A 22280-nucleotide genomic window follows, 5' to 3' on the forward strand; every position below is an offset into this window, starting at 1 on the left:
TGATTTCTGCTTGTTTCTTAAAGTAACTTTAGTTTTGCAGACAGAATTAAATGAGGTCTACTATGTATGTTGCTGCCTGGGCACTTTGTAGACAAAATAACAACAATCAGCCCAATCAGTGGCTAATGATGTGAGCTGTGGCTGATGTGAAATCATTCTGGTAATAAACTAAAAGATTGTTGCCACAGTTTCTCAACTGCAAACTCTTGAAATCATTCAGCATTTCTATTACATTCCATGCCTTGAGGAAGATAATAGAAAAATGTGAAACCTAAAATAAACCAGGGAACAAAAACACTTTTATATCTCTGATTCTAAACTTCAAAACATACCACTAAACCCACATTTTTACTCTTATTTATACATTGATTGCAATTATACCTCCTACCCAAATGTAATTTCAATCTATAATACACCCTCCCTACTCTCTGGTAAATGCTATACACAATGATGAACTGAAGAATATTAATTATGAAGATGACTTGCAAAATCTGAGCCTCTAACATCACACGATGTTGCACACTGGCAGACCAACTAGCAGGCGGCCAGGAGAGACGGAGCCTTCACCAGGTATCACAAAGTAGTAACGTGAAGAGTCTGGAACTGATGGAAAGCTAGGTGGATCCTTTAGACGATAACTTCACTGATCACTTGGTATAATATTAACAATAATATCATCGTATCTTAAACTTTGCTTCTGTTGAAAATTAATAATTTACTTGTGGCAGCAAAAGTTAGGCCTAATTTTGTTTTTTCTTGCATCCAAAGCAGATCTAGCTTTCCTATTCATTGTGATAAAAGCTTCTGTGTAATTTGCAATGACAAATAAAAGGCTTAAGTGAGCTTTAAGATCTCTGATGTTTCAAAATATTTCATGATCTACAACCACAAAAAAGTTTAAGAAATAGCACTCTCAAATTGGTTTGGGAGTCTTCTCTCTTAAAAATATACCCACGGGGGTTACATAATCCCTATTCTTAATTTCAGACCCCCAAATAGTACTTTCTATATACAACAAAATAACATTAAAAATTAACTGGGTTGATTATATATCTCACTGCAACTCCTCAAACATCCAATACATAGAAAGACTCATGCTTATATACAAAGGACAAAAGGGAATAGTGAAGAGATTTAAGGTGTGAAAATTATATTGTTGGCTCCATTCAAGATGTTTTAAAGAAAGGCGACAGTGTTATTATGTGAAATATACTATAATGGCCCTACCATGACTTGACCTTTTAGAATAGTAATGCTTTGTACATTTTAGTCCCGACAGAGCATGTTCATATATATTTTTCCCTGATATCATCTCATTTTTTTCTTTTCCTTACACTATCACTAATTTTTAATATCTTTTTCTTATTTTTATTATTTATCACTCGTATAGTGTGCCCCATTTTTCTTTCCAGAATAACTTACAACAAAGCACATTAGGAAGTCAGGTCAGGAAAACTTGTGTTAAAGACATACCAAAATGAAAACTTGAAGGGTGTCAAGCACCTTTCAATTTTCCGTCATACATGGCCACCTTCAGAGAGATTGCTAAGAACCTGGGAAAGTTATTTGTGCAGACTCACCTGTCCTCTTTGAAACTTTACTGGCATGTTAGATTTGTACAGCAGTCTAAGACCAGAGTCTCCTCTCTCCCCGTAGAGACACAGGGAAACTTCAGACTTCGTTTCTGCTTGCTTCAATTGGCCAGTATGAACATCAACATGGTATCTCACTACTGGCAAGGCAAAGGGGAGAGAAACAAGAGGAAATCCATTACCTGGGAATTCATACAAACAGAACCCAGATCCATGGGTCAGGTCACAGCAGAAAACATTACATGAGAATTCCTCTAATCTGGACTTGGTGTATCTATTGAGAAATTTTTTGATCTTTCAATTGTTAATTTTAGTTATAAATGGGAATTTTCATACCATGAACAAACGCCCCAAGGGTTATAGCTTTTTCAGAAAGAGAAATAAAGATTCTTTAAAAAGGCTGTTCTTCTATGTATGACATAGGAGGATATTTCACGCTTAGTATTTAAGTGGCAAGGGTGACAATGTTATTGTACATGATGCTTCAAGTTTAAAGTGATATAAGTTTAAAACGACATAAGGTTTGATGAGGAAATATATCAAAAGTGAAATGATGACATGAGGTGGCCAAATTGCCTCAGGCAAAGCCAGATGAGGCACAGACATGACATTTTTTCTTTCTCATAACCTCAGCCCCTGTGACTGTAGCTGAACCAAAGGAATCTTTTTGAGATTATGTTTAATCCCAGATCTACCAGTGACTCATGTTGTGATGCTGAAAAAGTCACTTTTCAATGGGCAAAACAAGTCTCTTAGAAGTAGAAAAAATATTCTGTAACTAAATAGTTCAGAAGTAAATTTAAGCAACTATAACAATTTGTATATGCAATATATGCTACTGAAGATTAATAACACACATGGAAAAATAGCTTGTCCTCCTTCTACTACGGGAAGCTCACAGACAACATCCCCATCTGCTTGGATTCGAGATAACCATGCATTTGCTGCAAAATCCAGGGTCTTCTTGCTTTTTATATGTTGCATGGTCACCTGAGATTAGAAGAAACGATGATTAAATTGTGTGATTTTCAATTCTTCACAGAACTCAGAATTCAAAATGCACCCCAGGGACTGCTAAAATGTACTGCACATTTTGATGGTTGTTGTTATCAGTAATATAGTAGTAATGGCTGTTGCTTATTAAGTAATTATTATTTGCCAGATATTATGTTAAGTGATTTATTTTAATTATCTCTTTTAACCTTTACCAATTAGATTGGTAAAATTCTTATAATTTTATAGAGAAGAAAATGGAGGCTTAGAGATTTGAATTGGACTCTGTCTGATTCAAACCTCTCAATTTCACCTACAGCAGTTGCTAAAGAAGCAATCTATAGGAGGAACTCCAAAAGAGATTTTGTGTTCATAGTAATCACCACAGCAGGCATACAGCATAATTTTTTAAATTTCTAATGCCTTTTAAGTGTATTTGCAATATCTGTAGCCTGTGGAATAGCCCTCAGCTCTGCAGGCAATGTGCCTGCACTTCCCAGCATACGGTAAGTTGCCTTTACCTCCCTGCCCAAGGAACCCTCAGTAGACCCTTCATTAGCTCTTGCTCCTTTGGTGGGTCTTTCACAAGAAGGCTCCCTTCCCTTTCTCTTCCCCTTCACATCTCAGCAGAGGACTTCCAGAAAGAATTTCACAATTGCCTGCCTTTTCTGCAATCACAATGGATGAAGTGCCCTCTCCTTTAAAGATATTGGTTTATCTTCTAAATAAGTCTCTGTCCCTCATTAACTTCCTCTTCCTCCTGGCCTTAGGAGCAGGACCCACCATTTCTCAGGCGGCTAATCCTCAGAACTGACTGCCATAACCCACTGACTGTTATTCTTGCTCCCCTCAAAGCCTGCCTTTAAACTGTTTTAAGAGAAATTATTCTAAAACAGAAATCTGATCGTTTTGTACACTGATCACAACTTTTTCAATAGTCCTACTTATAGCATAAGATCCAAAATCCTCAACACAATGAGCAGTTCATAATCAGGCCTACTTACCTTGATAGATATTTCCCCCTCACATCCTATATTGCAGTCATACTGACCTGTTTATGGTTCCACAACCTGGCCACAACCCTTTTCACCTCAGTTTTCACACGCACTTGTATCTCTGCCTAGAACAGCATCCATCTGACTCATTACTATGCTGAATCTGCCCATCCTTCATTACATAGCTCAGGCACAACCTCTTCTAAGAAGCCTTTTGTGAGCCCCCAATCTGGGCTAGGTGACCCTACTTTGTGATCCATGGCACCCTACCCTTTCATGACTTTGACTTAACACCTAATATTTGACTGATTTGATGGAAGGGACCATGTGCTACTCATCTTGGTACTTCCATAAGCTTTCACAAGGCATCCTTAGGTTGTTTATTGAATGAATGATTATATAACTAAGTGATATGGGTATTGTCAACACAGGTAATTAAACTAAATCAGTACACCTGATCACTAATGCCTGCTTGTGTCTTCACTTGCTCCAGGAAAGAGGCCATGAAAAGAACATTGGATTTGGAGTCAGAAAAACTGGGACCAAAATCTAAATCTACCATTTTACAACTGCTTGACCATGATAAAGTCACATTGTCACTTTAAGTATCAGTTTTCTCATCCTTAAAATAGGAACAGTGACTATCTCACATGGTTGTTGTGAAGATGAGATGAGATTATATGTAAGAAATGTGCAAAACTTTATATAAACTGCATAAACAATTCATATTAACCTTAGCCAAATTTATATATGAATACATTCATAAATATAAAAGAGATTAATATAATATATTCTACTAAATTTGGAGATGTCCCTTTCTCTAGACTACAACACGCTTTATTTTTATAGCAATTAGATGGAAAATTCAGGAATACTAAGAGATAGAGACCAATCACAAAGATTCATATGCTTTTTAATCCTGATCAGATACAATGCTTAAGTAAAATTATTTTCAGCCCTCTGCCTGAAGTTTTGAAACTTCAGTTGCCCCAATGGTCCTGAAACTCAGAGCCTGGGTTGCTTATTTGGCAACAGGAGAGACAGAAGCAGTGGATGAATGAAAGAAGGGCGATCCACATCCTACAGTTGAGGCTCTATAAGATGGGCCATCTCGTTGCTAAAGTTTCAGCAGTGAGAGAAGGAGTTTAATCTTTTTTTTTCCCTTCCTGGAGCCCATTATGAGTCTATTATTTTGCTTTACTTGGGACAAAAGGAGAAAAGTTACTCCCTAAGCTATATAGAGGGGCATACTACTCAAAAGAGCAAGGAAACAGAATTCTTAAACAAACAAACAAAAAAAGAGCTACCATGGGTGCAGGGGAGTTTCCAGCTTTCCTAAGTGCTGCATGCAGATGACCCTGAGAAGTGGCATACAGACCCTCGGCCTCCTCGCAGTGACGTTTCTTACAGTGGACTTTCACAGCACTGCACTGGGCATGGTTGGGAGTTTAACAAAAAAGAAACTGTGTCTACCGTTGAGGAGATTTTACAGATTCTCTGTGAAGTATAGACTTAAAATATTTAAGTAACACAAGACTGTATTATAGTAGCATATTAATAAACACTTATTAACACAGACTAAGTTCTGTGGGGATTCAGGATAATGCAAAGTTTAGGATACAATAAGAATCATTTCAGCTGGAATCCAATAGATGTTTCAGATCAAAGAGGGTTATAAACAAGTGAATGGGAATCTTCTAGATTCTGGACTTGAAGCCTTCCCCATGAAGTATAAGGTTTTTACAAGGTCACTCTACCTAAAACTCCAACATGCTCTTCCTCTACACTAAACTCTCTATGGAAATTGGCAAGAAGCCTCTGGTTTCTGAGGCACCACCATCCCTCATGCTTAGAAGCACCCACTGGAGAGAGTCTTAATCATTTTACTTAAGTGAACGCAATCTCACTAACTTCACTGAAAAGCCTTCGGGGTGAAGGCTCTGAATGAATTCTATTTACTTTCAAAGCCGTGATGCCTCAAAATAAAAAAACAATAAAGTGCATTCCTGGCTTTTTTTTTTTTTTAAACAATAAAGAGATATAGCAGTGGTTCTCACCTGGGTGCGATTTCTCCCCCCAAGACACATGTGGCATTTTTGGTTGTCATAACTGCAGGGGGGCGGGGGGTGCTACTGGTATCTAGTGGGTAGAGGCCAGAGATGTTAAACATTCTACAGTGCACAGGACCGATTCCCCCCACCCGCCAACAAAGAATTATCTAGCCCCAAATTCAACAGTGCTAAGGTTGAAAAATCTTGGGATACAAAGATAAATAGTTGGATAATAGATAACTCAATAATTAAATAGAATGATATAGGTAAAGAGAGATACATACATCCATACATCCTATCTCCAGTTGTAATTATTTCTGTTTTTATTTTCACAAAAAATGTTTTTTCAATTATTAAAGTAATAAAGGAGGTTAAATCCTGGAAGACCACAACGCATAAGCCCAGTCATACAGTAGCTACAGGCAGGACTCAATGAAGGACATGTGGCAAGTGGAACAAATCTGGACTTGGATCAAAAGACCCTGATTTATGCCCTAACCTGCTACCTTACCAGGTGTATGTCCTTGGGTAAAAGTTTTACATGATGACCTCTGACCTTCAGGTCCTCATTTGCAAAACAGGCATCATAGCTGTCTCGCTAGGTTGAAGATGGAATGTTTTAGAGTGGGAGTGCTTTACGTAATAAAATGAGATTAAAACACCTTATAGAAAAGAGACATAGGAAGTTATTTCCCAAAGCAGAGCTTTCTCAAGTGTGGGTTGCAATATCCAGGCATATTAAAAGAGAGATTCATTTTAGAACATCTGATTTCCCTGGTTGGCAGTAAGATGGTGGTGCATGTGCCTAAGAGTCAGACCACTTCTTTTCAAATCCATGTGCTAGCTATGTGATATTGGGAACTGCTTATTGTGAATTCAAAAATCTCAATATACTGAACTGGAATAATAATATTATCTACCTTGTTGTGGCACAAACATTAAATGATGACCTATACCCTGAGTGCTCAATGAATGCATATTGGTGGTGATGGTAGTAGTAGTAGTAATAGTAGTAGCATCACGATTAATCACAGAAATTAGAGATCAGAATTCTTTTTTTTTTTTTTTGGTGAGGAAGATTGGCCCTGAGATAATATCTGTTGCCAACCTTCCTCTTTTTGCTTGAGGAATACTGTCCCTGAGCTGACAACATCCGTGTCAATCTTCCTTTACATTTTGTATGCCAGATGCCACCACAGCATGGCTTGAAGAGCAGTGCATAGGTCCACGCCCAGGATCCAAACCCAAGAACCCTGGGCTGTCAAAGCAGAGTGCGTGAACTGAACCACTTCGCCACCGTGCCAGCCCCCTAGAGATCAGAATCCTTAACTGTTATTTGGTTTGGTTGTTTGTGGCTCCTCACTTTCTAACATCCTCCTAGAGACTGCACAAGAAAATTTCAGCCAAATGCTCAGTTCTTTATTATCAAAAAGAGAAATTCTACTTTAAATCCCTGACTCCTACTCTACTGGAATGAGCTGACCAAGGCTGTCTGGGAAGACAGATAAGCCTCCTTGGCTCTCCCTCACTAAGCCAATCTGAAGTAGCTTCTCCTGCTTCCTTTCTTTTGGGCCCCACCCTGAATTCTCTAGCTCATCAGTTAAGAGGTTTATAAACAAAAGACAAAACCCCTAACTTCAAAAGAAAGAGCTCTCCAAAGTCTTCAGGAATCTAAATCTGGACTTGGATCCTCTGACCGCTCTCTTTCACTCATCTCATCCTCCTGATAAAGCTCTCTGGCACTTCTAGTCTTCTAGATTCCTAGTTGTATAATCCCTGCATGCTTCCTCTGAGATGGTTCCCATTCTGATCCTTTGTAACATAAGGCAGTAACACATAAGAAAAAGGATGTCCATTTCTTTAAACTGCAAAGACTGGTACTGCCCTAACTCCTCTCCAGGGTTTGCCACTTCTGCTAATGTCCTACCTATTTAGCCCTTCAGAGATGGCCCTGTAGTCTCTTTCCTACCTGTCCTTAGTGCCTATCTTTAATGCCAACCAGGACACCCAATGGAGTAAGGATCCAGTCCAGGCGGGTCGGAGGGAGGGCCATCACTGTGGCTGGGGGACACTGGATCATGAGGGCAGAGTGAGCCAGGCACACACTCCCCAGCCCAAGCCCCACATCTTTCTTTCCTGCCTATTAGGATTAAGACTAAATACAATTAATAACCGACAATAATTACCATCATCTATATTTATATTCTACTTTGTTTTATGAAACACTCTTCACATATGTTATTTAATCCTAAACTTAACCTTATCTTTTCTTGGAGAAGAAATGATATACAATCAAAGTCAACAAACACTTTCTGAGAACTAAACTTGTGGCCAGTTGTCTGGTGGACACTGGATATAAAATAAAGAACATATTAGGATGAGACAAGTTGAGAAAAACGCTTTTAAAAATCCTACTCTGAAATATCATAAACCTTTGTTCTATAAAACAAAAAAATGTGTAATACTTCTACTCTTATTATGTATTCAATTTAGCCAATGTTTCTTTTTTTTTTTTTTTTTGGTGAGAAAGATAGGCCTTGAGCTAACATCTGCCAATCCTCTTTTCTGCTGAGGAAGACTGGCCCTGGGCCAACATCCATGCCCATCTTCCTCCATTCCACATGGGATGCCGTCACAGCATGGCTTGACAAGCGGTGCATCAGTGCGCACCTGCGATCCAAACTGGCAAACCCCGGCCGCCGCAGCGGAGCACGCGCACTTAACCACTTGTGCCACTAGGCCGGCCCCCCAATGTTTCTTAAAAAAATAATAAAGGCAAATAATCACCAGCACACTTGTTGGGCACTTAGAGTATTTACAGTATTTTACTAGATCTGGTACTGGGGACAGGGGAGCAAGTACTAATGTCAATCATTAGTATTTTCTTTTTGGAGTTGGAAATATGAAGATAGGATAAGGTTTAAATGTGTTCTCAGAGAACACTCTAAGCATTCTTGCAAATCACGTACAAAGTCAAGCTTGACTCTAAGTCTCCTTATTTTTGGTACTGTTCCTTGATAACACACTATTTGTTACAAGGACTGTACAAGGAGTATCAACTATGGTATTTACAATTGACTGAGGGACTATCAAATGCATGAATTTATCTTTGGTTCAAATAAGCCGGCACAACTTTTAGAATGTTTCTATAAACTGCTAGAGTCTTTTGAGATTAAACATTTGACTGGAGATTTCATGAGAAGAGGAAGCTAGTGCTTCCTGCTGTTCATTGAACTAGAAAATCCTCAAAAACAACTATTTTTCTTACCGCATTTCAGAACTTGCTCTTTCTCTTCTGTGGTTCTTTCTAGAACCCTGAAGTGAGGAAGTAACTAAAAATGAAAAAGAACTGGAAATATTTACAAGATGCTTTAAAACTTAAAATAAATAAATAAATCCATTTCTTACCTAGTTTAGCTAATCTCAAGAATGCCTGGAGCCCATATCATATCATATCAAAAAGTAGTAGTTTAAAAATAATAACAAATGTACCATAACCTATGACCCACTTCAATTCAAAGCCTCAGAAGGATCAAGAAGTTTCAAGAGAGTTCCTATTCTAGTTGAGTCAATTTACCCAAGTCACATGTAGCACATGCTGCAGAGGCAGCCCAGACACTTGGAGAGAGGTCTGGGCGGAGAGTCAGGAGGAAGGGATCGGCTACTAACTCTACAGGGAAGTCTCTGAAACTCTCCAGGCTTTGTTTCTTCATCCGCCCCCACACACGCCAAGGCTCAGCCATACAAGACTATATCCCATTCCCTAAACACCAAGCAAGACTGTATGTTTTCTTTTCATTTTGCACTGACAATTTGCAAAGTATTTCACGTGCATTATAAACATTTGTTAAGTAAACAAAATGTGTTTTATACTAATTCATTCATTCCACAAATATTTATCCAACATCTACTACATGGTAGGTACTATTCTAGGAGTTTGGGTTATAACATTGAATAACACAAGTTCCTATGCTCACGTTGCTCAGTTTCTAGAAGACAGACAGTAAACAAATAAATTAAAAAATATCAGGTAAGTCATGTGTTATAAAAAAAAATAAACCAGGCTGATGTGTCGAGAGCAACTGGGGGTTTACTTTAGATTGTGGCACAGGCCACTCTGGGGCAATAGAAGTCCAGTGTGGCTTAAGCATAATGAGCAAGGGCAGAGTGAAAAGAGGTCACAGAGGTAGGCAGGGGCCAGATTAAAGAGGGGGTAGATATGATTCGATTGATGTTTCTAAAAGATTACTCTGGCTGCTCTTTCGAGACTGGATATTAGGGAAAAAGAGAAGAAGCTAGGAGGCTCTTTTAGGAGACTTTTGCAGTAAAGAGGAGAGAAAATATGGCAGTGTGGACTAAAGTGGATAAGATAGAGAAAAATAGACAAACTCAAGATATGCTTTAGCAATAGAATCCATAGGCGATTTCTGAGGGATTAGATTTTGGAGGCTAAGGGAATAAAACAATCCAGAAAAATTTGGAGTTCTGGCTCAGATAACTAGGTGGATGGTGACACCAACTACTCAGATGAGTAAGACTGAGGAAGAAACAGGTTGGGTGAGGGAATGAAGAGCTCTGATTAAGCTTTATTTGATTTTTTCATTAGGCAGTCACAGCTTGTGAGATAGTCAGGGCAAGTACTGCTGAGCCCTATTTTACAATAGGGAAAACAGAAAAAAAGTGATTAAATGATTTTTTAGAAACTAAACACTTTTTAAATCTTTTGGCTCCAAGTCTAAAGTTTCTCACCTCAATTTGAAATAGTCAAAGTCAATTCCAGAGAAGAAAAAATAGAAATTCTAAGATTCAAAAACAGTTATTAGTTTTATGTGATAGTACATGCTAAAATAGATTCTCATCTTTCTTTTTTTTCAATCTTCAAAGTTAATTATTATATGACTATGTTCAGTTATAACCATCTTATTTTGGGTCCAAGCTATCTGTTACCTGAAATCAACTCAGCGACTTGGAGTAATATTTTATATCAGTATTTTGGAGCTAGATAGCACAACTGGTTAATGTGTATTAATGTGGCTGAAATAGCAAGTCAGACCTCCAAAAAGGTACCTAAAGTATGATCAAGAAAAAAAAATACTTTCAAACTCCGAATGATATAAAAAGAAAGAACTCACATACCTCAACAACTAAAAAACAAACAACCTGATCAAAAAATGGGCAGAGGATATGAACACACATTTTTCCAAAGAAGATATACAGACGGCCAACAGGCACATGAAAAGATGTTCAACATCACTAATTATTAGGGAAATGTAAATCAAAACTACAATGAGATATCACCTCACATCCATCAGAATGGCTATTATTAACAAGATAAGAAATAACAAGTGCTTATCGAGGCGAGGATGTGGAGAAAAGGGAACCCTCATACACTGCTGGTGGGAATGCAAACTGGTGCAGCCACTATGGAAAACAGAATGGTGATTTCTCAAAAAATTAAAAATAGAACTACCATAGGATCCAGCTATCCCACTACTGGGTATTTATCCAAAGAACATGAAATCAACAACTCAAAGAGATTTATGTACCCCTATGTTCATCACAGCATTACTCACAGTAGCCAAGACATGGAAGCAATCCAAGTGCCCATCAACAGATGAATGGATAAACAAGACGTGGTATATACATATATACAATAGAATACTACTCAGCCATAAAAAAGATAAAATTGTGCCATTTGCAACAACATAGATGGACCTTGAGGGTATTATGCTAAGCAAAATAAGCCAGACAGAGAAAAACAAACACTGTATGATTTCACTCACATGTGGAAGATAAACAAACACATGGATAAGGAGAACAGATTAGTGGTTACCAGAGAGGAAGGGGGTGGGAGGAAGGCAAAAATGATAAAGGGCCACATATGTATGATGACAGATAAAAACTAGACTATTGATAGTGAACACGATGCATTCTATACAGAAACTGATAAATAATAATGTACACCTGAAATTTATACAATGTTATACACCAATATGACCTGAATAAAATAATTAAACAACAATAACAAATCTACCAGTAGACCAATAGCCCCAAACTGCCAGAGCATCATGAAATGGGGCAGCTATTCCCTGCTGAAAATCTAAATGTTAAGCAAAAAAGCATGTTTTGACATATTTTAACTTGGGACCTCGGGAATAATTTCAATAAACACTTGTTAGAAATTCTGGCTTCCCCCAAACAATATTGTCCCATAAGGGCTCTCATTGTTCATCATAAGAAATTATTGGTTGTAAACAATTCATCATTATCCATGGGGGAAAAAATCCTCATGGTGTATATCCTAATAATGGCAGACTTTCAGATTTTCTCAGTCCACAAAAGGTAGCCTTTGATCATTACAGAACCAATCATTCTCTTTTTGAAAATGGTATTTCCTTTCGGCTTTCAAATAGGGGCATCATTTAATACACTTCTATCTACACCTAAAAAGACTGACTTTTGTTTTAGCTCTGATACAGAGCTGCCAAATGTGAGTACAATAAAAAAGTCAGTATGGCTGAGAAAAAAATGCACTGATATTAGGCTTCAAAGCCAAACCTTATGCTGGGACAAATGTGGAAAAAGAAAAAGAGTGAGTTTCCAAAAGTATTTTGCCACTGAATCATATACTCATTTTCCTTTTAAAATAAATAAATAAAATGCTTAAGAAACAGCAATATCTCTATCATATAAAATCTTCAGCTTTTGTTTTAATTTCCTAAATGAATACAAACAATTTTAGGAATCGCCTCAATAGAAAATAAAGTCCATTTGCTGAGCTCCCCCTGCTGATTTACAAAAGCAAATATTAGTTGTTTCACAAGAAAACATTACCATAAAAACTCCCTCTTGGTTTCTCAGAAACTGAAAATTCCTGGATTATTTTAAGAACTTCCAACCAAGTAATTAAATACACATCCTAAAAAGAGCTGACTTACAATGGTGGTACTTACAATGTCTGATTTAACACATCAGAATTCAACACTGAGATTATAACACCCCAGTCAGGTTACACAATCTTTCCACTTAGAACCTGAGAAAATGGGAGAAATCAATTTAGCTCCTTCAATGAATCTTTTGGAAGACATATGTAATGAGAAAGATATTTTCACTGAGATATGACAATTAAAATTAAAACTCTAAGGAGAACTAAACCACAGTCTGGTTTATAGTCAGGTTCATTATAGAATGAACTCTTTGATGACAAGAACCACATCTTAGTCATGTTGGCATGCTCAGACTTCTAGCAGAACCCCTTATACACGGTTGGTGCTCTAGCAATAATTAATAAAATACTTTGAATATGAGTACAATTGTGTATGCCTTTATGCATCTATGCTATTATTTATTTTAGCAGCAAAGCCCAAAAAGGAGAGACCTGTTGCTCTCTTCCTCCCACCTAGACACCCTGAAATATACAAGGACCTTGGTTCTGACCTGCCCTAAAATATAGAGTTTATTTAATTTGACTAGGTCTATGCTGGTCCTAGTAAAAAAAAAAAAAAAAAAAGTCCTTTAAGAAGAGAGAAATATTCACTAAGAGGAATATATAAAAGGACTTGGTCCTGAGCTGTCCTACAATATAGAGTTATTTTGACTAAGACTATGCTAGTCCTAGTAAGAAAAAGGGAAAATTCCTTTAAGAAGAGAGAAATATTGATTAAGGGGAATATATAGAAGATATAAAGATTACTGAATCGTTCCACCGGGCAATGCATAGAGATAAACTTTCAGTGTAATTGTGAAATACTGGGAAAACAGGTAATGAATGGAGTTTAATAATCAGACAGAAGATGGTAGTCATGTACACAGAATTCTTTCCACATGCCTGAGTAGGAATGCAAGACATCGTGACGAAAGATCTGTAAGTCGGTGTATTTATCAATTGACTCTACCTAAACAAAGTCAAGCAACTTGTGTCTGACAAATTCCAGGCTACTGAAAGACCATTCAAATACAAGGAAACTACTTCAGCTTTGCAAGTAGATACCTTCCCTCTCATTGGGGGACAAATCATTTTACATATGTAGTTACGCAATATTTCACGATAATCCGTGTGCAGCACTGACAAATGAATAGGCAATCTCCAAATACCTTTCTACTCATCATCTCTCCCTGCTCTGCCCTAACTCAGACTTCTCCACTCTTCAAGATCCTCCTTGTCCACAAAGCCTTCCCAGGTCCTCTAGGGCACACATGTATCTTTCTTTTTGGAAACCTACTGCTATTAGGTCCTTTATGCAGTTGAACCTTTAACTGTCCTCCAATTATGGTATGTTTGGAACTTGATCTTGTTTCTCCACCCAGATTGAAAGCAGAAACAATGGTTTATGCTAATTTTGTATCAGTGCAATGGCTAAGGCCAGACCTATGGTGAGTTCATCATTTTCCCTTAGCTATACCATCATAACCCCCTAACTCATCTAGCCATTTCTGGGTTAAAAGCGGTTCTTTGGGGCCGGCCCGGTGGTGCAAGCGGTTAAGTGTTCACGCTCCGCTGCGGCGGCCCGGGGCTTGCCGGTTCGGATCCTGGGCGCGCACCGACGCACCGTTTGTCAGGCCATGCTGTGGTGGCATCCCATATAAAGTGGAGGAAGATGGGCACGGATGTTAGCCCAGGGCCAGTCTTCCTCAGCAAAAAGAGGAGGATTGGCAGATGTTAGCTCAGGGCTGATCTTCCTCACACACACAAAAAAGAAAGACTATTTGGGGCCGGCCCCGTGGCTTGGCGGTTAAGTGCGCGTGCTCTGCTGCTGGTGGCCTGGGTTCGGATCCCGGGCGCGCACCGATGCGCTGCTTCTCTGGCCATGCTGAGGCCGTGTCCCACATACAGCAAATGGAAGGATGTGCAGCTATGACATACAACTATCTACTGGGGCTTTGGGGGAAAAAATAAATAAATAAAATTATAAAAAAAAAAAAAAAAAAAAAAGCGGTTCTTTGGGATCTCGTGTTGATCACCTCTCCCAGAACTCTCTGTAGGCCTGGAAAGTCAAAAGAGGGAACTAGCACATTAGCCAGTCATTTTCTAAATCATATAAATTATAAACATCTACACACTGTTAACTATTGTGGAAATTAATAAACAGAAACTTCATTAAATTGCAGTTGGAAGCCCAGATGGGGGAGCTCTCAAGCCCTACGTCAATAGCAGAGCCCAACAGGAAGAAGAAAGACTTCCTCTTCTTGCCCAGCAAGAAGCTCAGCCAATGAGAGACTGTCACAACTCAGCCAATGAAGAGCCACTACGCCTGGAACTCTTTGTTTACAACAGCCCTCCCAACTTCCTCTTCTGTTCTGTTATATAAGAGTTTCTCTTCCCTTGCTACTGGAGGACTTACACACGGCTTGCCATGGTTGCAGACCCTGAATTGCAATTCTTTGCTGATCCTGAATAAACCCATTTTTGCTGGAGAAATAACTAGCTATCTGTTTAAGGTCAACACTATGATTGGATTCATACAAACATGTCATGTTTCCCAGTGTGTAATTTTTATATAACTCAGTCAAAGATGGCCTCTGTCTGTTGTCCCCAAGGCTGTTTATTTTTTCACTGCAGGCTGAGACCCATTAGCTCACAAGACCACTGGCAACAAACTCAAATTTTATAAATATAAAAATAGCCCAAATGGTTTTCTACCTCAACAAGAAAAGAAAAAATGTCCCAAATAAGCAAATCTTTAGGCATTTAGAGACCGCCTGCTTTGCACACCCCACAAAAACCTCACCCACAGCTGTTACCTATTGCTAAGATGGGGCCTGGCAGTTATAAGGCCCCAAGCTGCTTCTGCTGTCCTTTGGAGCTCCCTGACACAGCCACTCCCCACTGTGCTGCTGAGAAACACCCCTAGACACAGAAGCCCTCTCCTCAGATGTTCCTCTCTCCTCAGATCTTCCTCTCTCCTGGGAGTTCCCTCGCCTTCCGTCCCTTCTGAACAGCAAACCATGCCTTAGCCTCCGGACAGACTCCTGCTGTGAGGGACTTCCCTGACAGGCAAAGCTGTCAAGGCCTCAAGCAAGAAAATTTGTGTGTGCTACTGCTGCTGCCTCCTGGTCATATCTTTTTCCTCGATTGGCCCCCAAATTCCTCAAACCTCTACAGTAATGCTCAATATTCACTTCAAGGGATGTTAATAGATTTTACCTAAAAAATATGGTCCCATGTTGAATTTAGTTTGGAAATGCTATTAAAACAGATTTCTTCACCACAGGGCATCTCAGAGCCTTAACTATATTAACATGCATTGCAAATCTCTAAGAGAGGAATGAAAAACTCTGTTTTACAAACTCATTTCACCTTGGAACTATTTACCAGGAGTGTCTTGTGAATGCAGAGGCATAGCCAGGTTTTCACATCAGGAGAAGTGGCCTCTGGGGCTGAAGGAAGTGGGCATTAGTAGGGAAAGTAACTTCTCTGTGTGTCTCACACAAATACTAGTTTCTAAATGCCATTCTCCATTAAAAGAAACCAGGGCTGCTCGAGGAATAGCTGATTCCAGGGCTGGGGAAAAGGAAGTATTAGATGAGCCCGAAACATCTTTTTGTGCCAGAAAGTAAAACAGTACTCAGAGTGTGGATGGTGACATGTCAATAGGAAACAGGAGCTTGAAAGGTCTCCCGCTGGCCAAATATTGGATGATTTTAGCATTAAAATAAACGATCATAAAAACAGATTAAACCAATCAAACAAGAATCCATTAAGTTCACGCCTGTATAAATAAATAAATAAATAAAATTTTTAAGTGGAAGAGAAAGGAAAGTTCTACTTTGCAGTAGAATGCCAATAAATGAAGTAATGACAGAATCAGAAAATCACTATTTGGCAAGCATTATAGTAATAACTGATTCAGGCAAGAACCATCAATGGATGCTAAAATAAGTGGGTGAAAATTTTATGAGAACAAAGTGTCTCCCCACAGAATACTATTAATTAATCACTAATTAATAAGTACAAAAATACATAGGATTTTACATTGAAGAACTGTGATAGACACCACTCTAACCAACTGCTCAAAGTGAGCATTACCAGTAATGAGACAAAATAACATTGTGTCCGGATACGATGCATTGAAAAGAACACACCATATCTTCTATGGAATTTCTGCCAAAAATACAAAATTTGAATCTAATCATGACAAACAGAAATTGAGAGGCATTTTACAAAGTAATGGCCCTGTACTCTTCAAATATATCAAGGTTATGACAGACAAGAAAAGACAGAAGAACTCTTCCAGATTGAAAGACACTAAGGAAAAATGACAACTAAATGCAACTCACTCTCCTGGCTTGAATCCTTGTTGTTAGGAAATAAAGACTGAAAAATTAAGTGGCAATGGGCATGACATCTGAATTCTCTCTCAAATGATTAAAAAATATACACACACATACAAACACACACATATATATGCATATTTTAATAGAGTATGATAAAGCAAATGGAGTACAATGTTATCAACTAGGGATCTGGGTGAAATCAGAGTTTTTTATTCCATTCTCATAACTTTTTTTATCAATTTGAAATTACTTTAAAACAAAAAAGTAATAAAACCCAATAAGCTGTAGGAAAAGTCCCTTATTCCATATCACTTTGGTGGTTTAAACACAGTTCTAGTTGCTCAATTCATTTGTTGAATTAACCAATTTATGTTCTACCCACCTTGCTCTTCACAGAAACCTTTACCACCAACCAGAGGACGGAACACGGCTTCCTTGGTTCCGAGGACAGGGTACTCCCTCCTCTGAATGCCTCTGCTTGGGGATGTTTTCCCATCTAGCTAAAGAATCGCTACACAGTGATATTGCCACACCCCTGAATACTCTTCTCACTCAAAGGCCCCAGACAAAGCACAAGCCATGCTAGTGACACAGGCCAACTTAACTCATAGCTAGGTCTTTTCTAAAATGTTCTGACTTGTCTTTCCCAGTAATTCACAAGTACAGAATTTGTAATTTTGCTAAACTTTGCAGTTTCCATGGGTTTTGCATCTTCTTGTTAAAAGGTCATTTTTTGTCTCTCTTTTGAAATCTTTCAAAGTTTCCAAATAGAAAAACTTTAATGCCAACATATAGTTTCCTCCCATTCTCAGTAGCATTTAGCACAATGCAGGGCATATATTGCTCAGAAAATACTTCTTGCCATACTGACTGGACATATTTACCTGCTCCTGTACTATAAGAATGCCAGTTCTCATTATATTAGTTATGTGCTAAGAAATGCTGCAATAAACATTTCAGTAAATTTAAAATTTTCTCATTTACTTTCATTATATAATCAAATATACAATAATAAAAATCACAGATAAGATTAAGAAACATTTTAAATGGAAAAATGACAAATTTGCTAGATCCTCAGCGGTATTCGAAATTTTAAACCTCAAACATTTTAAAATAACATATCATGTAGTGTAAAGAAATCAGTGACAGTATTTAAAGCTAGAAAACAGAGATGTTCTATGATTCAAAACATGTCATTTGACTCCACAATAATTACTGCTTCCATACAGAAGTCTCATGGCTTCTGAGAATTTAATTGCCATATATTTTTGAAAACAAACTTAATGCCCAATGATAGTACTTATGATCTCAATCCCTGGAGTCCAACATACAGTAAGACCATTTACTAAGTGACCTCAGCCAAATCCCTTAACTGGATTGAACCTCAGTTTTCTCATCTGTAAAATAAGGATATCAGCAGCATCTAAATTAAAGAGTTGGTGTTAAGCAACAGAAATATCATAGTATTTGCAAGGCAGCTGGCATACGGTAAGCGCTCAGCAAACACTTATTATTATTGTTTTTATTGCTATGATTAATTTAAAAAAAAAGGGGCAGGATCCCAAAGTACATACATAGCATGACTCAATTTCATTAAAAGGGTAAAATATAAATATATAAAAGGGCAAAATGTATATAAAATATATAAATTTATATATTTGTGTGTGTGTGTGTATGTAGAGAGTGAATGAGTTCACGAGAGAGCTTCATAGAAAAAAGATCTGAAGAAAATGAACCACCCCAGTGGTCATCTAATGATTAATGAATAACAGCTCATTTTTATTCTTATACTTTACTATATTCTTCATATCTTCTTCCATGAACACAGATTGCCTTTGTAAATATAACCATAAAAATGCTATTTTAAAAAAACTCATGGGGCTGGCCCTGTGGTGTAGTGGTTAACTTTGGCATGCTCGGCTTCAGCAGCCCAGGTTCATGGGTTCAGATCCCGGGCGCAGACATACACCACTTGTCAGCCATGCTGTGGTGGTGACTCACATACAAAATAGAGGAAGATTGGCACAGATGTTAGCTTAGAACGAGTCTTCCTCAGCAAAAAACAAAACAAAACAAAAAAAACTCACAAGGAGGAACCATATTTGTTTAGAGTGTTATAGCCACAAAAATTTTGTTCACATTATTTACAACAATTAGGAAAATATGTTATCTTTCTCACCGCTTTAAGAAGTCTACTATTTCTTTCCATAATAGAATAACTATGAAGCAAAAAATAAAAAACATTACCCTCTGTAAACTCCACTCAGGTTGCTCGCTAGTTCCATCATGTCCTATCCTTATCTTATATATCATTCCAATGTTCCTTATTTCAATCTAAATGAAATACAAAGAAGAAAAAATTAGCAGAATGTTTTAAATTAAGCACATTAAAAAATTCTTTCTCAGGCCGGCCCCGTGGCTTAGCAGTTAAGTGCGCGTGCTCCGCTGCTGGAGGCTCGGGTTCGGATCCCGGGCGCGCACCGACACACCGCTTCTCCGGCCATACTGAGGCTGCGTCCCACATACAGCAACTAGAAGGATGTGCAACTATGACATACAACTGTCTACTGGGGCTTTGGGGGAAAAATAAATAAATAAAATTATTAAAAAAAAAAAATTCTTTCTCATATGATTTCACTCATATGTGGAACATAAACAAACAAACACATAGATAAGGAAAACAGATTGGTGGTTACCAGAGAGGAAGGGGGTGGGGGGAGGGTAAAACGGGTAAATGGGGCATATATGAATGGCGATGGATAAAAACTAGACTATTGATGATGAACATGATGCACTCCACACAGAAGCTGATAAATAATAATGTATACCTGAAATTTACACAATGTTATAAGCCAATATGACCTCAATAAAATAAGTAAAATTCAAAAAAAATTATTTCTCTTCTTCTTACTGAATGCATTTTTTTACTAATAGTTGAAAAACTCTCACGGACGCTTTCAGAGTCTAGAGATTAAGCCCTCTCAAGAAGCTATCGGACTACACAGACACAGAACATAAGACAGAAATATCATGAGACTTGACTAAAAATATGCAGAAGGAGTCAGATGAAAGAATAGGATAAAGAACATACATATGCTCAGTTCTCTGACTACCACACATTTCTCACTGGAAGCCAACATCTGAGCTGAGCCCCAGTGACAGAAAGATGGGCTCTTATTTTAAGAAGTAAAAACGCAATTTTCATCAAAGCTAAATATAGCTATTCTATAAGCTTAGGAAAAGTACCAATGAGTCTAGAACTTCCTTCTACTCTGAAAATCCTCTCTTGTTTGACTCCTAGGATAAGACATAGATGTTCAAAGTTCAAGGAAAAGAAACAAATCTGCCCACAGAACATGTATACTTAGTTAGTTTTTGACATGGTCCAAGAGTATTTGTTAATCCAGGTAGCACTGTGGGGAAATGGCTTTGGAGTCACTTTGAGCTCAACTGGTGTCCTGGCTGTTGTAATCTGAGTAAAATACGGTGTTTTACATCTCTGGTCCTCAATTTCTTTATCTGTTGAATGGACATAACATCCATTGCATACAATTTTCAGTTCAACTACACAAATGTTTATTTAACACAATAATCTAGGCATTGTGCAAGGCCACAGGTATACAAAGATGAAAATGATGGCATAGTCCCTAACTTAGAGAAATTTATAATCTAGTGAGGGAGATAGATTTATAACCAAACATTTTCTGCTTATATGTATATATATATATGATATAAGTATATGTCCAGGACACTAAACTGTGAGGATTAAAAAGGGCAATACACCACCTTATTATTTAATAGCTTAAATAATACCTATTATCGTTATTTCTACTACAGATACTCATCTACCTCCACAGAAGGTGCTTGGTAGGCACTTTCATATTATATTTGACTTATATCATTGCCTACCAATGATCTAGACCCCGAAAGAGTTGGGACAGTCAGATGACCCAGAAGCCATCAGAATTCCTCTTTCATACCCAATACCAAAATTAGAAATGCACTTTTTTAAGTGCCCATCACCACCACCACCACTTTCCCCCATAGACTGCAGTGGCTAGACCAGCCCTGGGCTATTACAACACCTGGTCAAACACTGTGATGGCATTGACTGGGAGGAAGGAAGAGAGGGCTGTTAATCCCACAGAGCCAACTTCCACCAACTTTCTTACTCCCAGAGCTGGTCTCAGTGGCAGAACTTAGAAGCTAGCTCTTCCCACTAGAGGAAGTAAGAAGTTATCCCACAGTGTGGGCTTGGTTTTTCTCTGACAGGTAAGCCAAAGTGCAGATATCCTTTCATTGCCGCAAGAATCTACTAGCACTTAAGTGTAAACTTTCTCTTTCTACACATTCTAAGTGAAAAAAATAAAGGGCTAACTAAACAGTCAGGTTACCAAGCATATGTGACTTCATGCCTGCCTGCTTGTTACTTCCGGAGAATGGAACTACCACGCAATGAGCTCAGCCATGTGCCAGCCAGGGGCAAGTGCTTCACAAGCATGGTCTCTTCCAATCTGCACAGCAGCCCCATGAAGAGCAGGGCTCTTTAAAGAATCTACTTTAAAGAATAAAGAAACTTAAAGAGGCTAAGTAATTTGTCTAAGGATACACAGCTGATACACAGTAAGTTCCAGAAGTAAAATTCAAACCCAAGCCTGTTTGATCTGAAATACCACACTGTCCGCAAAAATGACTATGTGCTCACTTCAGGATTGGAAGGAAGAAAGGAAAATAAAAGACTAATTCAGAAGTGGCAAATGATGCTGGTGAAAAAGAACGCGGAAGTCAATGCCCACAGAAGAGAGCGAAAAGGAATGAGCTGGCTAGTCCTAATTTAGGGTTTCCAGACTTTCAAGATGCCCCAGTCCCATTGTCCCTTAAACCCCAAACCAGTGCTTCTCAAACATTAGTGTACACACAAATTACCTAGGGATCTTATTAAAATGCAGATTCTGATCCAGTAGATATGGTGTGGGGCCTAAGACCCTGCATGTCTAAGAAGCTCCTGGGTGATGCCCATGCTCCTGGCCTGGGGCCCACAAGGTCCTACACTCCTAGGGGGCTTTCATACCCCTCCCTGATCTCTCCCATTGAGGTAGTAGCTTAGAGCTGGGTAAGTCCCTACTCTCACTTCACAGTAAATAGGAGAAGCTAGACGAAAACATATGCTGATGCCTGTGATCAGGAGAGAGAGAGTCCTCAATAACTGTAATGATAATCTGCCATTTGTAGAGCACTTTCCATCTACCAGGCACAGTGCACTTCACACACATGCCCAAACATTCTTTAAACTTCACAACAAGCTTTTTAAGTAAGTATTATTACCCACTTCCCCACTTTACTAAGAAGGAAACTAAAGATTAGTGAGGATAAGC

At 38.3% G+C, this 22280-nt stretch overlaps 1 protein-coding gene across 1 annotated transcript in view; it reads right to left on the reverse strand.

Annotated features, from left to right (window-relative positions):
- The window catches only part of RP1 (RP1 axonemal microtubule associated), a 280695-nt gene that overhangs the window by 105530 nt on the left and 152885 nt on the right, over positions 1–22280 (reverse strand). The window contains exons 18-20 of the mRNA XM_014791537.2: positions 19153–19239; positions 2450–2582; positions 1581–1732 (exon numbers count right to left, since the gene is read on the reverse strand). Coding sequence (XP_014647023.2) covers positions 1581–1732; positions 2450–2582; positions 19153–19239 — 372 coding nt within the window. The remainder of the gene's footprint in view (positions 1–1580; positions 1733–2449; positions 2583–19152; positions 19240–22280) is intronic.

This window comes from Ceratotherium simum, chromosome 31 (assembly GCF_057802395.1).
Source record: "Ceratotherium simum simum isolate JZ-2026a chromosome 31, ASM5780239v1, whole genome shotgun sequence".
In the NCBI taxonomy this organism is placed as follows: domain Eukaryota; kingdom Metazoa; phylum Chordata; class Mammalia; order Perissodactyla; family Rhinocerotidae; genus Ceratotherium; species Ceratotherium simum.